This window comes from Sporobolomyces koalae (assembly GCF_050403365.1).
Source record: "Sporobolomyces koalae JCM15063 DNA, S_koalae_JCM15063T_v1_ctg31, whole genome shotgun sequence".
NCBI lineage: Eukaryota > Fungi > Basidiomycota > Microbotryomycetes > Sporidiobolales > Sporidiobolaceae > Sporobolomyces > Sporobolomyces koalae.
The window spans coordinates 143,366-160,680 of record NW_027481740.1 but is presented as its reverse complement, the minus strand read 5'-3'; the positions used below and the strand labels follow the sequence as shown (position 1 = coordinate 160,680).

The following is a 17,315-nucleotide window of genomic DNA, read 5'->3' as shown; positions in this document are numbered from 1 at the left end:
GGCCCCCTCTGGCAATGCCGTCGTTTAGAAAAAGATGCTGGGCCTCGAGGGTTGTTGGTGACCGCCCCTCCTCTCCTCGTGTAGTCGTCGTTTGAGAATTCCCTCGAGGAGAGGATTCGCGAGAAAAGCTGGAAAAAGGGTTTAAACGATTCACGTCAGGACGCTGTTCGGTTTCACTCGTGTGCGGCTCCCAGGCAGGTCAAAAGTGCTTACAGTCTGATGAGGGCGTAGCATGCGTAAATGGGCGCGTCGGACGACGGACACAACCAGCTCCTTCGGCTAGTGGGAACCCTGCGTTCACAGGAGTTTTCGATGCTCCGGAGGGGCTTATGACATTGATGGCGGCGGTACAAGCTTCGTTGCAGCTCGGAGGAGGAATGAATGTCTCCGGTGGAACTAGCGGGAGTGGCGTCCGCATCGAGAAAATGGAGGAAGGAAGAATCGTTTCAAAGCCGAACATTTTGAGGTACCGAAGGTTCGTATTGGACACGTCGAGGAGGTGTAGAGAGAAGAAGAGAATGTCGAACTGTTGCGTTCCGCCTGCTTTTTGCGCGACTGAACTCCGACGGAAGAATCTGAAACAACCTTGCCAAGATTCCGAGCGAGAGAACAAAGGGACGTTTCGTCGCGTCAAAAGCGATTCTTCCCCTTGTTCTGTACTTTCTCTTCCCTTTGTCGTTTTTACTTCCTCCATGTGTCGTCCCTTTGTGCATTGATGAGAGTAGCGAATTGCGAGTCGGAGCGAAACGTGCGCGACCTCATTATCGGTTCTCCGGCAGGGAGACCGGCCATGCGACCAATGTAGTCTACAGGAACGCCGCCGCCGAGGACGGTAGCTATCGACACACACAGGCCAGCAGCAGGAGAGTAAGGCGAGTCGCCTACGTTTTCGAGAGGCAGTCGTAAGCGCTCTTCTATGCTCTTTGCCATAAAGAAGGCTATTCACCTGCGTCTGACTTGAGGAACCATCGGTGTTGATTCGAATCGGGTGTCGTTGCTCATCCGAGCACATCCCGACACCACCGCTCCCACCGCTCGACAATCTCGGTAACCCAGCCTCCTCCCTCACAAGCTGCACCGACATCGAGATCGATGAACGCGTCTTTCCTGACCCTGAAACATTCGAGATGCACTTTGCCACAATCTCGACACTTTTCCCCTTCTTCTGGTTCGAGCCTTCTACCTTCCTTGCGATCCTGACGACTACCTCTCTTCGTCGGAGTCGATCTTGACTGCAGGTCCTTGTAGTTGGTTTCGATCCTACCCTTGATCTCGACCAGACACAGCCGCTCCCATCGATGACAATTCTCGGTACCCGTTTCTGCGAACCCTCGAGTCGTTCCCTCTCGACGAGGAAGGATGTCTCGAACGATCGGATCGAGCGAAGGACACGATTGTCTCCATTGAGACAACCTCAGGACTGGGTGGATCGTCCTACCTAGTTTGAGGTACGTTTCGGGGTTGGGCATAGCGGAATGCGAAGGAGGATTCCGCTTGTCGATCAACTCGTGAATGTAAATATACCTAGAGTTGCAAGCGTGATCAGGTCACAGTTCGTCATATACAAATGCGCGAGAGGAAGCGTGAGCGTACCCAGGGGTGTCCTTCTCGGAAACAGGTTTCTGCATGTAATGCCTCAGGAGGGTCTGAGTGTGAAGCGGTAGATCGGGCAAGATCCAGGCTGTCAACTGAAATGTCAGCGTCCGCTTCGGTTATACAAGGTAGGGATGCAGCTGTACCGTCAAAATTGATCCAGACTTCTCGCTTCTTCTCGTTGCGACCGCGTCGACCGGCAGACATGACAAAGCATCCAGTCTGTACGAGAGCAGTCTTTGCATGTTGGTGACAGTAGACAGGTTCTGGAGTTCCGTCGTGATCGATCGAGCGCGATGAGGTCGCAGGTGCCGAGGCGAGACGAGTACAGCGCAGTCCGGTCGACGTGAGCCCGTCGCATTGGGACTTCTTGATTGGCCCAGGCGACGGAGACGATCGTTTCGATGGAGTCGAGCGCTTTGTCGGAGAGGGAGTGGCGGCCGATCGCGACGAAGGAGGCGACGAGTCCGAATAATCCGACGAAGAAGACGACGAGGACGAGGAGGACGACTCGATCACAATGACTTGCTGAGGCTTCCGACGGACCGGAGAAGGACGAGAAGAAGGCGATGGGACGGGAGGCGGCCGAGAGGATTGGTATGAAGTCGGCCGTGGAAGAGGCGGAGGAGGCGGGAGAGCGGGACGGGGCGGGGTTCGAGCGGCACGACTAGGCGAAATTGCTGATGGGCTTGGCGCCAATGAGCTGCGCGAAGGCGAAACGTATACCGGATAGCGGCTTCGCGGCGGAGTCGACTGTGTGAGGTTCAGTTGGTCGAACTGAGCGTTCAAGTCGACCGGTAACGAGGCGGTGCTGGCATAGTACTCGCGCGGTGCTCGCGGCCCAAATTGTCTCCGTTCAGCGGTGTCGAATCGAGTGTGAGTATGAGTCGAGCATGTACTCGAGTCTGAATTTCGGTGTGCCGGGGCAGCAGGCGGGGTCAGACGAGACCGGGGAGGGTACGGCAATGGGAGGTCCAAGTCGAGCGTCGATGGAGGAGCACTGGTCGGGCTTGCAGGCTTGAACAAGTTGCTGAAGACTCCCATCTCGACTCAGTCCAACCGCCAAGAAGAATGGAGGAAGAAGAGCCGCGATGATGCTGCATGTTCACTCAACACCTTGACGCCTGAAAACATTCCTCGCTTGTTCAACTCGACCAATCATACTACAAGCTGGAGCCTCAATCGTCGGCACTGTCTCTAGCGCGCGTCTATCGACACTTGCGCCCGCTGAGAGCCGCAGTCGTCGCGTTCTCGCGCGCGTACGAGGCGCACTGTTCCAACTGCTCGACCTCGACTGCAACCTCAAACGGCCCCTCCTTCTATCGTGCAGGCGCTGCTGATCGATGTGATCAGCTAGACTGGAACCGGTCAAAACGCACAAAGCGCCCAGCGGCGATTGCGGCACCAGCTTCAAGCAGTCCATTCAAGCACTCGCTCGCGAGATCGAGGCGAAAAGCTTCCGCCAGCACAACATATGCATCGTCTTCGAGACGTACTGCCCCGCAACATCCGAAAGCGCCTCCATCCGTCGACCTTCGAATCTCGCCGGCTCAACTCGCGCTGCACATCCCTCGAGTGTTCGATCCCACGCCCCCACTCGAACTCATACAGCGCACCACACACCTCCTTCAGGCGTTTCAGAACATTCTCGAGCTCATATATCGGCACCATCCTGAAACGGCGACTCTCACCTTGCTCGAAATTTCTGCTCGCCAGGTCGGTGCTCAGATCGAATCCTTGCTCGCGCAACTGGAATCTGAGCGCGATGGTAATGTCGAAGACTACTCGCAAGGTGAACTTGAACTCGAGCGATCCCTCGTTCAGGACGAATGCTACCAAGCATGTCCTCCGCACACTTATCAGTTCAGTCTCATTCTTGCCTCTTTCTCTCTTTCCTTTCTGATCCGTCTTGGATCCTGACTGGCTCGTTTCTCTCCGACTCTTTCAGCTGGATTCTAGCAGAACACGCCACTACGATCCTCGTCGACGAGTTTGACAGCGTCGAGGCCCCCCTCGAGCTCGTGCAGCTCGTCTTTGACCTGTGTCTCTCGGTCAACGCGTCTGGTGAAGTACGTGCGACGCTTGAACCCTCTGCGACTATCCAAGCTGATCCCGTATTCTTTCACCTTTCAGGCATCTAGGTTCCATCGTCTACTGATCTCGACCAGTCTCGCACCCTCTCGCGCATCCCTCTCGAAAGTCCGTCCTACGTCGTCCTCCTCGGCCACTTCTTTCGTCTCCTTGCTCGAGCAAACTCGTGATCCGTACTCGTTGTTGTCCGAACTCGAACACGTCTTGTCGTACTCGACGTTCTCCGACAAACTCTTCTTCCATCCCTACTTGTCGACCCATCACCATCGGCTCGACTCGGTCCGCTCGATCGAGAGGTTGGAACAATACTTGGAGCTGATGGTGAGGATTGGGACAGGAATGGTCAAGAGTTGCATAGGCGTGTACGAGGCGGAGCTAGCTGCGGAAGGCTTGGGAGAGAGTACGAGACAAGGTTTGGACAAGGACACGAGACAGGTCTGTGACAGAATCATGAGACTCCTGGGGATCGATTCGAACGAGAAGGTCACAGTGCGGGGGAGAAAGAGGAAGAGAAGCGGGAAGCGAGGTTTCGAAGTCTTGTTGACGGGGCGCCTGGTCGCGCACGATCAGGATCTCCCGCTCGAGGGGCTCAGAAGGGAGCTTCAAGGCTTGTATAGACTCGCTAGGACGGTTGAAGAATTCGGTGACGAGCCACCAGATCCGGAGCAAGAAGCCATGTCGGAACAAATCGGCACCATCATGATCATGCTCGACTTGGTCAACCTCGTCCACTACCCAAACTTTCTGTCTGACACCTGCCATGAAGATTCGATCAAATTCTCGCCTGATCTCTTGATCCGTTTGATCGAGACCTATTTCGCACTAGCCAGCAATTCGATACGAGCAATAACAGCAATGACACCATTACTCGACTTCAAGGCTCTCTATCGAAGGCTCGAATCGACTCAATTTTGGAGCGCGAACAGGGAATTGGAACAGACCATCTTAGCGAGGGTTTTGGAAGAGCTGGAAGAGATCCCCTTTGACGACGACCAAGACGAAGATGACGACGCCGATGAGAACATCGGACAAGATCAAGCTGACGACGATCTGATCAGGGCTCAAGTGCTGAGACGTTTGGCTCAGCTGAACGAGGAGGACGAGAAACGTCGTCGCGGATTCTCTTCTTCTTCTCCAATCGTCGTTCGACAGGCCTATTCAACCTCGCGCGCCTCTCAGAGACAGAATCGACGAACACGCTTCGAAGTATCGGCCAGTGAAGAAGAACAGGAGGACGTGACTCAGAATTCCTCCGGCAGTGACGACGATCTCGTAATCATTTCCCCTTCTCCTTCCTTTTCTCCATCTCGTTCCCCTTCTCCTCGATCGAGCGCACATCTACCCTCTACAGTGCTCGGTAAGACTCCGTTAATTTCCTCAGAAGCAGACGAATTGTCGATTCTTATACCACGCCCTCGCTCTACGACCCATCTCTCAATCCTGTCCAACTCCTCCTCGTCTATACGTTCTCCTTCACCTCCACACCACTTTCATGAGCGTCGACTATACATGCTCGACGGTGACAAAAATCCGTCGAGACACTCTCGCTCGTCTTCCTCGGATATCGAGATTCTTGAGCCACAGCCATCCAGCTCGTCCCCGACATCGTCATCGGGATCAAGTTCCTCCCGCTCAAGAAACCGATATCTGCAACACCCGAGAGACAACGCCCGACGACGACTCGAAACGACAGGTCGACGCAGCACAGCGACGAGCGTTCGAAGTACCGACTCTTCCTTTTCTCCAACGCAAACGCAAAAGGTCGTCAAACGCTGCCCTGACGCAAATGCAGAAGAGTCAGAGCCAAAGAGGAACAGGGTCTCTGTCGCAGCGTCGATGGATGACGATTCTGAGGAAGAGGAAGAAGAAGACGAGCTGATGATGGCGTTCTGAGTTCCGACCGCTCAACCCCCCAAGCGACACTTTGACCCTTCTGGACGTGTCTTATCAATACCCTTACTTGGCTATACCTTGCTTGATTGCATGTCTCCCCCATACCCGCTTCTTACCTTGCATTTGCATCTTGTCTCGCGCTCGTTATTCCTATTTTACTTTTTTCTTTGACATATTCTGTTTCTGTACGTTGCCTCCGTGGCGAGGACTGTGCAGGAGGATGAAAATCAGGCGAGCAAAGTAGATTTCGCGCTTCGGCACCAACGGCGGAATCCGGATAGTGTCCGAAGCTATTTCTCGGGTTCTCTCTTGACACACATACACTTCGCTTCTCGTCGCGAACTCGCGCCACCACATACAGTGCAATAGTACGCTTGTCAACCGATCCTTACGCTCAGAGTCCAAGGAGGATCACGTTCGGACGCGACATTCAAGGTTTCGCGCTCGATGTCATCATCACCCGTCACCTCGTTCTCGTCGGTAGCAGCTCCCGAAGATACCCTCAAAGCTCTACATGGAGTTCTCGCAAAGCTAGACGTGACCGAACGTATCGAACAAGAGTTGGTGCATTTGGCATCTTATCGTGCACCTGCACCTTCGAAAGACGATCTGCAAGTCTGTTCTTCCCATTTCCTCCTCGTATCTCCTACATTCTGACCGTAATGGGAATTACTTCAAGCGCAGACCGTATGAGCAACTTCCTAAAAAACGTCTCGCAGCTGTGCTCGTGCTCGTACACCTCTCTCCCGACGGAACATCCTTGAATGTCACCCTCACGACACGGAGTGCAAAATTGAGAAGTCATCCAGGAGAGACGGCATTACCCGGAGGCAAATTTGAACTCGCTCAGGATACCTACATTGAACAGACTGCCGTGAGTCTCCCATTTCTCCCTCTCTTGCGTTCGAAATGCTCAACGATTCAGGGAATATTGTGATAGCTGCGGGAAGCAAATGAAGAAGTTGGATTACCACTCGATGCTCCGTTGTTGCACCTGACCAACCTCGCACCCTACACGTCTCGAACGTTGTTGATTGTCGTACCCTGCATCTATCTGCTCGCACTACCTTCAAGCCAAGCATCGACGTGGTTGTCGACCCACCTCGAACCGAACCCGGACGAAGTCGCTTCCATGTTTGAATGTCGTCTCGATCGATTACTCGAACCGTCTCGAATGCCGAACCGGTACAAGTACGAATGGACTGATTACGAATGGCCGTTGCAACCTACGACTCGGTACCGGTTACACTCGTTCGATTCGACCGAGTTTTCGTCGGCCATCACGGGGTTGACCGCTGATATTTTGATCGATACGGCTTCGATCGCGGCGTATGGACCTCAGATGGGACTCGAATCGGGTCGAGAACAAGGGATCGAGTTTGAGCGTAGGGCCGAAGGACAAGTGGGGTGGTCCGAGATTGTTCGGAGAGCGTTGAAGATCGAAACTCGAGTTCAACGGTTGACGACCGATCCAACTCGTACCGTTCAACCCAATTGAGCAAAATTTCGGGTTCTTTGCCACCAACACCTTTTTTCAATTCAGAGAGGTGTGCCACATCTCAGTTGAGTCGCAGGATCGATTCGATTGGGATCCCACACGTCTTCCCACCCTTCGTGCCATGTGCCTTGATCGCGCAAGATGCGTTCGTGAGTACTGTCCCGCAAGACACCTCTCCACCTGCTGCCGTTCCCACGTTGCAAATCGCTCGGTCCGTCTTTGCGTTGTACGACGAGCGGAGGCGTGATCGAGTACGAGTTGATGAGAGAAAAGTGGATCAAGGTTGGCAACGCGAGGTCGACGGCGGTTTGGTACGCGATCCACGGGGACGACAGTTCTGACAAGACTCGTTTCGCACCCGAGAGGGTCAACGCGTACGCGTGGAGACACATGGGTCCAGTCGAAGGGTGCAACAATGGATGCAAGTATTGAGGTTCTATCGGATGGTGTCATCAGTATTGAAAGGTAAAAAGGTAATGATGCAAGAACGCACTCGAGTTCTCTGCGCCCCAACAATGTCCGAGATACGCCATGTCCCATGCGTCGGTTCCAGTTTGGGGCAATTTGCGCTCGACGGTCGCCCACAGGCGTTCGAGGTCCCACTCGAGGTCAACATCGTCTTCAAGCACGAGTGCCGTCTTGTCTCCTCGTTCGACGATTCGTTGCATCGCGCGCGTCTGTCCGTACCAAGTCGACATGACTCCTGGAGTCACTTGCCGAACTCGAACTCGTTCGAGGGGGTCCCACAACAAGTCAGTCACGTTGATTCGACCGCGCGAGAGGGGTTTCAGTTGATCGAGTCTGCCCTGTCGATCGAGGGTTTCGAAATGTTGGACCCAATGTTTCGAACGAGTCTTGTCCAACTGTTTGCGCAACGCGAGTGAAGTCGGAGCTGGGTACGGTGCGAACCTCTTGCTGGGGTCTTTCGGATTCGGAAACGGACTCGACCAATCTCCAGCAATGTGCAATCCTCCAACGGTCGAAGGAGAGACTTTGCGAGCACGGGCGATCGCGGTACGTCGTAGGTTTCTCGTCTCGGCGACTCGTTCTGCGATCCATTCAAACGCTGGGTCGTGTTGGTCTCGCGCATCGATGAATTCGATCGTGATGCCGAGGGCGTTGGCGAGTTGGGTCATGTCGCGACGACGGTCCTCGCGCGAAGGAAGCGACAAGACATAAATGTGGTCGAATGTGAGAGTCGGCGAGTGAATCGCGAGTGATGGTGGAGAGGTCAGGCGTTCGACCTCGTGACGGTATTCGAGCGAGTAGCTATTCAAGTTCGAGTCGGCGTCGTTGGCGAGTGAGAGCGCGGGGAGGTACTGCGCAACTCGCTCGGCGGAAGGCGATGTCGGAGCATTGCGGTGTGCAGACCACGACAGGAACACGAACGTAAAGACGCACGCGCCGAGGGCGGTGAGCAGGGTGCGAGTGCGATCCGAAGCACCTTGCTTCGTCGTCGGAGGGGCCATCTCGGTCTCTACTGGGTCTTCGCGTCGTTCATACAAGTCTCGAGCGCCTCCTTTCGAGGCCTGATCAGTAGCGAGTGGGCGATAGACGCTGGGTGAAGAGAGAGAGCCAAACAAGTGAACCGTAAATTAACTTAAATCAGCACGCGACGCGCTGCTGGTCCAGGTCATCGCCTCGACCTCGTGAACACGCAACTCGGGATGCGATGGACACGCTAGAAGGCGATATCGGGATTGCCTCGTTCGATGACCGACGCGACCAGTCAGCGCCCGTCACGAACCCTCGCGCGTCATCGTCCAACTCGCTCTCGACGCCGCAGCCATCAAAGGGAACAACCGAACAGCTCCTCACGAGACGCCTGTCATTTCCAGATGCGCACTTGCAAGACGACACCCGCGCCCGCTTGAACGAGTGGATCGTCGGATTCGTCCTCGTCGACTTTGACATCGACACTGGACCTGTCAGTCCTCTCTTGGCGATATGGGACTCGTTACTCATTCACAAACACTGACAGAGATTACGGTACGGCGACTGCCTGCACAGAATCTCGACAACAACTACCCCCACTTTGACCTGCCACCTTCGATCCAGCCCCAGCTCGCATTCTCGTCTCTGCCCGAGGGCGACCTCGACCCTGCCACCGCTGCACGCGGCTACTCGTACCATTGGAGAATCGACTACCCTTCAGAGGACGAGCTCATTCGCCTCGAAAAAGAAAACAACCGTGTCGACAAGCCGTACCTGCGCCTCCCCGAGGTCAATCATGCCCACGAGCACGACCGCGCACTGTACGGCTACGTGTGGTTCAACCAGGAACAGGTTCGTCTCGTCTGTCCCTCTTTTGAGAGAAAGGAACAGCTTCAAAATTGAGCTTCCTGTTGGGGCAGAACTCGCAACTCCGCCGCAACTACTCGCAACGGTCTCTTGTCCTGTTGACTCACCGCCCACATTTGCCCGGCTTGTTCGAGTCGGTCGTCGAGATTGTCGGTCCCCTCCATTTCCTCCATGCGAAACAGGCTGGCGCGAAAGGAGGCATGGTCGAGAGTGCCTGTCTCAACATGGCCGCGTGGTCAGTTCCTAAACCTTTGACATAACGTATTGTCGTTACTCACTCGCGGACTGATCTGGACCTCAGGCCTGCACCTGTGCCCGGAGCGACCCTCGAACTGCCCTTGCTGGGCACCGTCCTGAATGTCACTCTGCCCCTGCCGTACCAAGCGCAGTACCCTCTGTCGAATACTCCGACTCCTGTTCTGCCTCGCTCCTCAAGCTCGCTCGTTACATCGACCACGACCCAGATCCCGGCGATTCCGGCATCACACCCGCTCACACCGCTCTCGCTTCTTCTGTTTGGCGAAGCAGTGGCAGCGCTCCAAACTCCGACGATCGGGTTCTCGAAGCTCCTCGTCATCTGGGAACTGTTGGTCCTTGGAGAACCGCTCGTGATCTACACGAACGATCCAAAAACAGGTTCAGACCTCGTCGCTCACTTGAAAAACCTGATCCGACCAGTGCGTATTCCGTCCCCATGTCACTTGTCGAGGTTCAGTCGAATCCTGGTCTGACTCTCAAGACTCGTTCGAACCAAAAAAAGATTCCGTTCAAGTATGACTCGAAACCTTACTTTCATATTCACGACCCGTCGTTCCCCGTTCTATGCCGGCCGAATTCGAAGGTGAGCGAACCCGCCCCTAACGCAGAAGAGGCGTACGCTAATTCCAACGTCTCCCTCTCAGCCTCCGAGAGGTACGCTGATCGCTTCGACGAATCCTCTCGTTCTCAAGAATTGCTCCAAGACTTGGCCGCACCTCTTGAGAATCGATCGAACAAAACCTCCATCTCTTGCACCGAGACAAGATCCTTTTGCACACCAACTCAGGATCCCTTCTGTGCGGAACCAAAACAGCAAAACGAGTGATGCGGCATCAACTTCTTCGAGATCGAGTTCGGTCGGATCTCGGACGACCAACGGTTCCATCTCGGGACGCAAAACTCCACAGAGTTCGAATCGAAGTGCTTCTCCGGCTACGACTGACGACGGTCGAGATGGTTCGGGGTTCAAGAGTGAGCGGAAACGACATGTCAAGAAAGACGAAGAAGTGTGGGCATTGATCGAACAGAAATGGCGAACGAACGACCGTAAACACACACCCTCTCTCTTTGTGTGAACCTCATTTCTCGGGTCACTGATAGTGTCTCCTGTTTTTGGCAGATGTCGGATGCGACGAGTTGATCTTTCGACATTTCGCGAGTTTGACCGAGAAACTCTTGTCCCCAATCTCGAGATACCTCTTGACTTGTTCCTCTGCAACTCCACCGTAAGTTCCTTACTCTTTGTCCTTCCTCCTTTCCATTCCTTAACGATCTCGTTTCTCTTTCTCAATCAAAGGACTTTTGATGGGTTTTTGACGTCGCTCAAACTTCATGGTACTCCGTTGAAACTGAGACCTACGAACCACGTGTTTGGATCAGTCTCGTTCTCTCAACCGGGTACGACCGCGGTTGAAAGGTTTTACGATCGAGTGTGGAATTCGAAGGGAGGGATCGAGTGGATTAGGTTGAGACAGATCGAGAGGATGAAAGTGTTGAAATCCGCTCAAACTCTACCACCTTGAAAGTTGGGATCGAGGGGGAGGGGGAGAAAGGGGGAGGAGGAGGGGACGACCAGGATATTGTACTTGATACCCAAAAAAGACAAGACCGTTGTTGTTGTACACTTGGTCGACGAAATCATATCGCTCATTTGGACGCAAAAAAAAAGTCGTGAGGAACCTTTGGAGCTTGATCACGTTCTTTGCGGAGAAACGGCCACCCAAGAGGTCTGTACTCGCTCGCACATGAGTAGGCTTTCAACGCGCTCTTTGAGACCGAGAGCGCATTTTGCTTTCATATCGAGCAAAAGTCTCTTCCAGATCAGCCTGATTGCTGTTTTTGAGGAAAGGATAGGGGTCTTGTTTGCAGATCGAGAGAACAAAGAGAGAGAGAGATAAAACAGATTTTCTTCTCGTTGAACTTGCGATGTTTAAGCAGACGCCTTCCAGCTGAGAGGACCAGATCCAAGCATGGTTTGATCAGCTGTTGGGAAAGTAGTGCACTTGGAGGCAGAAGTAGACGTTACATTTGGAAAGCCGAAGCGAGGAAAGGAGCAGCGAATCCGAATCCGAAGAACGAGACCATGTAGAAGCCGAGCTTGGCACCGTTGGTTTGGTCTGAAACAGTTACGACAGCCGTCAGCATGGACCAGAGTCGAGATGGGTTCGAGCGGCAAAGGAGGGATCGGAGAACCCCTGATCGCGCGCGAGAGGCGACTTAGAGACTCACCGAAAGGAGTCGTGTTGTTGATGACGTCTAGAGAGCAATCACATGGGATCAGCAAGGGTTCGGAGGTGACGAGACGCGAGAGAGATCAAGGCGAATGAGCGAGCGAGCGAAGCAACTGACTGTCAACGTGGAGTCCACGACGAAGCGCCGGGTTGGCCGGAGCCTGACGAAGAGCAGATCGGGCAGTGAGGAGCGACGATCGAGCGAGCATCTTGGGAACGAGAGAAGGTTGATCTGGGAAGGATGGAGAGAGAGCGAGGCGCCGAACGCCATCTTCCGCCTCGATCGACCTCGCCTCGACTTTCTTCCTCGATAGAGTCTACGACCTGCAGTACTGGGCCAGGCTGATCAATATCGACAACGCCTTCCGCTTCAAATTGGTCATTGCCGCGCTGTAGCACTTTCCTAGCGGCCGACTGCCTCGCAAAGCAGCTCTCTCGCGCTGCTCCTGCCTGAAACTGTCGCCAAACTTGGTCGAGCGATGCCTGGAGTGAGCTTCTACTTGACGCCTGCGCGACTGCGGCGGTTAAAGTCAGTCTTGTCCCACTTGCCGATACCCGAACTTTTGGTGCTCACCGTTGCCGAACTTTTGGTCTTTCCTGCTAGCGAGTATGCCTACTCGGCGGTCGACAAGAGCCCGCTCTCAAACTATGTCATGCGACATTGTGAGCCTTTTCCTCAAGTTCGCGAATGTCCCGCAACTCTTGAAAATTGACCTCAGTTATCGCTCGGACTCTTTTTCGACAGGGTGGGTTTGGTCCGCCTCGTTCGCACCTCCGTGGCTCGCACCAAACGCCATCACCCTTCTCGGGTTCGCCGCCATCTTGACCAATTTCGCAACCGTTTGGATCTGGATTGGAGATTTGGTCGGGCCAGGTAGCTCGTGGATCTATGCTTCATGCGCGTTTGGTCTGTTCTTCTACCAGACGATGGACAGTGCGACCATGCTCTCTCGCCTCGCTCGGTACTTGGACACACACGACCTGACCTCCACCCTCTTCCGTCGAGAAACAGATATTGATGGCAAGCAAGCGAGGCGGACCGGAACCTCGTCTCCGCTAGGCGAGCTCTTTGACCACGGTCTCGACACCCTCAACTGTCCGATAGGTGGGCTTATCCAGGCGGCTGCGATGGGTCTCGGTCAAGGGAAATACGCCGTCTTGTGCCTCCTCGTGCCGTGTTGGAGCATGTTCGTCTCGACCTGGGAAGAATTTCACACGGGCACCCTCTACCTCGGCTACGTAAACGGACCAGTCGAAGGCGTTCTCATCGCCGTGGGAATTCTCGTCGTGTCAGCCATCAAAGGCCCCGAGTGGTGGTCCTTGCCAGTCGAGCAGGCCCTCGGATCGTTCCCGCTCGTCCCGTCGAGCTTTAAAATGCTCGACCTCGTCATGCTCTTTCTCACGAGCGCGTTCTTGATCGCGCATCTGCCCCTCTGGTGAGCCCGTTTTCCCCCTCCCACCCAAGTAACCACTGCTGAGTGATCTGCGACCAGCTTGTGGAACGTTCATACCGTTCTGTCCCCACCCAACTCTCGGAGGCCCCTCACCTCGCCACGGCCCGCACCTCGACGGAACCCTGGCATGACGACCTCACAAGCTTTCGCACAACTGCTCCCGATCATTGCGTTCTCCGTCTTGACCGTCATGTGGACGTTCAGCCCACGAAGCAGGATCCTCAAGGATGGTTACCTCGAGGAGTTTGCGCTTGTAGTCTGTGAGTGTGTATACTCGCTCCCAAGCGCGTTAGGAGATTGACAGTCTCGGGAAATCAGGTTTCCTGTTTGGACAATTGTCGTCCAAGATCATCCTCGCGCAACTCACGAGGGGACCGTTTCCGTTCTCGTGGAGTCTCCTCGTACCTCTACTCATCCCTGCAGTAGCGATCAACACCCCGTTCCTACGATTGTCAGTAGTTGGCGCGAATCTTTTTGACACAGCGATCGATTGCTGACATTGCACCGTACAGGCCCGCGTTGATTCCCGCCTCGTTCGAACCGTTGTACCTACACGTCACGCTCGTCGTTTCGCTCGCGACCTACTCTCGAGCCGTGTACCTCATCATCGACGCATTCTGCTCGTACCTCGGAATCGAATGCCTCACGATCCCATTCCCAAACAAAGCGGTCGAAGGATGGGAACCCGTACCATCGTCGACGACGTCTCGAACCCAAGCTACACTCTCGCATCACCAGCAGCAACAATTGCAAGAGGAACGAGAGCTTGAACTCGAGATGAACGCACTTGGAGCAATCTCGCCCGGAAAACGATCAATCACGAACGACAATCAGACAGGTCAAGGTTTGTTGAATATTGTACCGTTGTCGTTCAAAGGGTTGTTGAGTACGGGAGAAGGGAGGAAACGGAGCAACACGTCCGAGCGGGAACGAGGACTTTCGGCGCAAGATTCCAACGGTAGACGAGTCGCGAGAGTTTCGCCACATGCAACATGATGCAAGATTTTCCATCTGCGCTCGGGAGGTATTTTGGGTCACAGTTGCAAATACCAAAGCTCGAACGGAACAGGCGAATTATTTTGCACGCCGGGACGAGCGCAGTCTGTGTACCAAATTTGTCGATCTGTTCTCGGATCCGATAGACACGAATCTCGCGTGGACCATCCGGCCAGCAACCGCGGACGAGGGCGATCGGAGGGTAGATTTGGCAATGTTGAGTGAGAATTCCAACCGGTTCAAAAGATCGACGCGCACGCGCGGTGCATGCACACAGCTATTCGAGAGCGTCAAGGCGTCTCTGAGCAGTCTATCGAGGCGTAATCGAGTGGGCAACGAGGCTTTACGAGCATCCCGAAGCAGACCCTTTCGCTAAGAGGTCCGTGAGAGGGACGATAGCCTGGGAAAACAAAAGGCGGTGAAAAATCATTTACGAAATAAAGGGTGCGACAGGCGCGCGCGCGTGGATTGTTGTTGTTGGTTCGACGTGCTCTTCCCCTCCGCCTTCTCCCCTCCCCCGATTTCTCTCTCTCGTGTCCGGCTCTCTCGACAGCTCACCACCAGGACTCTATTCGCCTAGAGTTTCCCCAGATCGACCCTTGTTCAGTCGTTACTCGCGCCACGTCCCCCTGCCGTTCCGCAACCACCCCTTTCCGGCTCCCGGTCCCCGCGCTCTCGCCTACTCTCGATCCGATCTCCCTCTTCGCTTCGTCCACCTCGATCCAGTATGCGCTCCTTCGCCGCCCTTTCCGCCCTCGCGGTGCCCGCCCTCGCTCTGTCGTACTCGCATGGCGACCCCCGAATGGCCAAGCGACACCACCAAATGGCCGAGCATGCCCTCGAACAGCGAGACCAGGTCGCTGCCCCTTCGTCAGGAAGGATGGCTCGCAAGATCAAGCGCGGTGAAGGTAAGCCACAGCTCTCGAATCACTCGTTGTCGTCGAAACTTTTTGGAACTGCGGCCACGCGCGAGCACCGCGTGTGACGACGTAAACCGTCATATTTTTCGAGGTCCACGCTTGAGGCACAAACCGTGCGCGATGTGGTCGATGCAGTCGCCACAGAGGGTCAGCGAGGCTGCAGGAGGACGAGGCACGGAAACGACCTGCGCAGGAGTTGACAGACGCTGACGTTTTATCTGCTCGCATGTTGAACGAACCCTCCCATCTCGAATCGCCCGTCCTGCAGTGTCTGCCAAGGCTTCGAAGCAACAGACGCAGACGTACACGACCACTGCCATCTGGTACGCCGAGACGGGCTGGATCGGATCGTGCGGCGTCGAGTTCAAGTAAGTTCCACACAACTAGCGCGCTTTGACTTTGACGCGTCCTGACGGTTTTCGCTCGTCCTTCCCGCTACGCAACAGCGACAACGACCTCGTGATCGGTCTTCCCCTCGAGCTCTACCCGAACCCTGCCGAAAAGTCGGAGCTCTGCGGCCAGTCTGTCGTCGTCACGAACCCCAAGACTGGACAATCGTGAGCCCATGTTCCCTCGCTTCGTATTCTGCACCGGACCTTGACTGATACGAGGCGTTCTCTCTCTTCAGCATCACCGCCGTCGTCGCTGATGCTTCGCAAAGGGACGCGTACACGACCTTCCCCAAGGGTGCTTACCAGGCCCTCGGAGGTGACCTCGATGTCGGAGAGCTCTCTGTCTCGTACCACTTTGCCAACGCCGACTCGATCTCTGGCTCGCTCCCGAGCGCATTCTCAACTTCGGCCACCGGCAAGGAGAAGTCGGCCGTCAAGACCTCGGCGTCCGCTCCCCAAACCCCGGCCGGATCGAGCTCGAAAGCCTACGACAGCGCCAAGGGCAACGTGCAAGCCGCCGCCGCTCCCAAGACGGAAGCTCCTCAGGTGACGACTTCGGCTCCCGCCACCCCGACCACTCCCGCGTACGACTCGGCTTCTGCCGCCGCTGCTTCGTCCAAGGCTCAAGCCGAGGCCGATGCTGCCGCCTACGCCTGTATGTCGTCCCGCCTGTCTGTGTCTCCTAGTCCTGTAATAAACTGACTCACGGTCCCCCCTTCGTCGCTCTAGCCTCGTCGTCGGCTGAAGCTGACAAACTCTGGGCTTCGTCGTCCTCCGCTGCTGCTGCCGCTCAGTCGGCCAAGGCTCAGGCTCAAGCCGATGCCGACGCTGCCGCTGCTGCTGCCTCTTCGAAAGCTGCTGCCGAAGCTGCCGCCGCGTCCAAGTCCGCTGCTGATGCTGCCTGGGCTGCCTCGTCGTCCAAGTCTGCTGCCGCTGCTGGTAAGTCGTACCTTGTCGCCAACTCTTGCGCACATCAGTGCTGACGGACGATTTTCCCAGCTGCCACTTCGGCCGCCAACAACAACGGTGGTGGAGGAGGATCTGGCAAGACCTACACCGGAGGTATCGCCACCTTCTTCTACCAGAACGGCGTTGCCGGTAACTGTGGCCAAGTCAACTCGGACTCGACCCTCCTCGTCGCCCTCCCGACTGCGACGTACGACAACGGCTCGCACTGCGGCAAGTACGTGACGATCACGCGCTCGGACACGGGCAAGCAGATCAACGCGTTGGTCGCCGACTCGTGCCCGACCTGCAACAACAACGCCTGCCTCGACCTCTCGTGGGGCGCCTTCTCGGCGCTCGGCGGTACCCAAGACATGGGTGTCTTTGACATCACGTGAGCTCATCTTGCTTTCCTTCCGATCTCGAGTTCTGCGGTCTGACCCCGCTCGAACGAATCGCTCTGTAGCTGGCAATTCGACAACTAAAGTCGGAAACGTCAACACCCTGACGGACACTTGCCTCGAACACTCGTTCGGGCCCATATACCCTATCTCGAATAACAGAGCTCGCGCGACTTTCTCCTTTCACACTTTTGTTTCCCTCGCTGCACTCTGGCCCCCTTTCCCTGCCTTTGACCGTTGAACGGGCTTGCATCCCCCGGGCTCACCTTTCTTTCCTATCCATTGCCACGACCATTCTTTTTGACACCCTGCTTTTCCCCCAATCTCTCTCCTTTTTGCCTT

At 55.4% G+C, this 17,315-nt stretch overlaps 8 protein-coding genes across 8 annotated transcripts; 5 read left to right on the top strand and 3 right to left on the bottom strand.

The window, feature by feature from the left end:
* Positions 1–998: 998 nt before the first annotated feature.
* On the bottom strand, positions 999–2,637 carry JCM15063_005284 (uncharacterized protein; the record flags this gene model as incomplete). Its single annotated transcript, XM_076680090.1, has 3 exons — positions 999–1,524; positions 1,594–1,681; positions 1,740–2,637. 3 exons carry the CDS (start codon positions 2,635–2,637, stop codon positions 999–1,001), a joined length of 1,512 nt encoding a protein of 503 aa, XP_076532835.1.
* A 50-nt stretch (positions 2,638–2,687) lies between these two features.
* Positions 2,688–5,465, top strand: JCM15063_005283 (uncharacterized protein; the record flags this gene model as incomplete). The annotated part of the gene is made up of 6 exons (XM_076680089.1): positions 2,688–2,696; positions 2,764–3,455; positions 3,542–3,662; positions 3,727–4,173; positions 4,255–5,041; positions 5,269–5,465. The coding sequence occupies 6 exons, from the start codon at positions 2,688–2,690 to the stop codon at positions 5,463–5,465; spliced, it is 2,253 nt and encodes a 750-aa protein (XP_076532834.1).
* Positions 5,466–6,024: 559 nt separating this feature from the next.
* Positions 6,025–7,075, top strand: JCM15063_005282 (NUDIX hydrolase; the record flags this gene model as incomplete). Its single annotated transcript, XM_076680088.1, has 3 exons — positions 6,025–6,192; positions 6,257–6,451; positions 6,518–7,075. 3 exons carry the CDS (start codon positions 6,025–6,027, stop codon positions 7,073–7,075), a joined length of 921 nt encoding a protein of 306 aa, XP_076532833.1.
* A 41-nt stretch (positions 7,076–7,116) lies between these two features.
* Positions 7,117–8,544, bottom strand: JCM15063_005281 (uncharacterized protein; the record flags this gene model as incomplete). The annotated part of the gene is made up of 2 exons (XM_076680087.1): positions 7,117–7,511; positions 7,569–8,544. The coding sequence occupies 2 exons, from the start codon at positions 8,542–8,544 to the stop codon at positions 7,117–7,119; spliced, it is 1,371 nt and encodes a 456-aa protein (XP_076532832.1).
* Positions 8,545–8,747: 203 nt separating this feature from the next.
* Positions 8,748–11,157, top strand: JCM15063_005280 (uncharacterized protein; the record flags this gene model as incomplete). The annotated part of the gene is made up of 8 exons (XM_076680086.1): positions 8,748–9,002; positions 9,086–9,361; positions 9,430–9,611; positions 9,678–10,053; positions 10,137–10,217; positions 10,279–10,681; positions 10,755–10,860; positions 10,932–11,157. The coding sequence occupies 8 exons, from the start codon at positions 8,748–8,750 to the stop codon at positions 11,155–11,157; spliced, it is 1,905 nt and encodes a 634-aa protein (XP_076532831.1).
* A 499-nt stretch (positions 11,158–11,656) lies between these two features.
* JCM15063_005279 (uncharacterized protein) lies at positions 11,657–12,074 on the bottom strand (the record flags this gene model as incomplete). Its single annotated transcript, XM_076680085.1, has 3 exons — positions 11,657–11,751; positions 11,864–11,890; positions 11,984–12,074. 3 exons carry the CDS (start codon positions 12,072–12,074, stop codon positions 11,657–11,659), a joined length of 213 nt encoding a protein of 70 aa, XP_076532830.1.
* Positions 12,075–12,344: 270 nt separating this feature from the next.
* On the top strand, positions 12,345–14,315 carry JCM15063_005278 (uncharacterized protein; the record flags this gene model as incomplete). The annotated part of the gene is made up of 6 exons (XM_076680084.1): positions 12,345–12,528; positions 12,611–12,799; positions 12,878–13,301; positions 13,359–13,579; positions 13,638–13,770; positions 13,832–14,315. The coding sequence occupies 6 exons, from the start codon at positions 12,345–12,347 to the stop codon at positions 14,313–14,315; spliced, it is 1,635 nt and encodes a 544-aa protein (XP_076532829.1).
* Positions 14,316–15,042: 727 nt separating this feature from the next.
* On the top strand, positions 15,043–17,057 carry JCM15063_005277 (RlpA-like double-psi beta-barrel domain-containing protein; the record flags this gene model as incomplete). The annotated part of the gene is made up of 7 exons (XM_076680083.1): positions 15,043–15,223; positions 15,504–15,603; positions 15,682–15,792; positions 15,864–16,282; positions 16,357–16,566; positions 16,627–16,966; positions 17,039–17,057. The coding sequence occupies 7 exons, from the start codon at positions 15,043–15,045 to the stop codon at positions 17,055–17,057; spliced, it is 1,380 nt and encodes a 459-aa protein (XP_076532828.1).
* Positions 17,058–17,315: the final 258 nt, after the last annotated feature.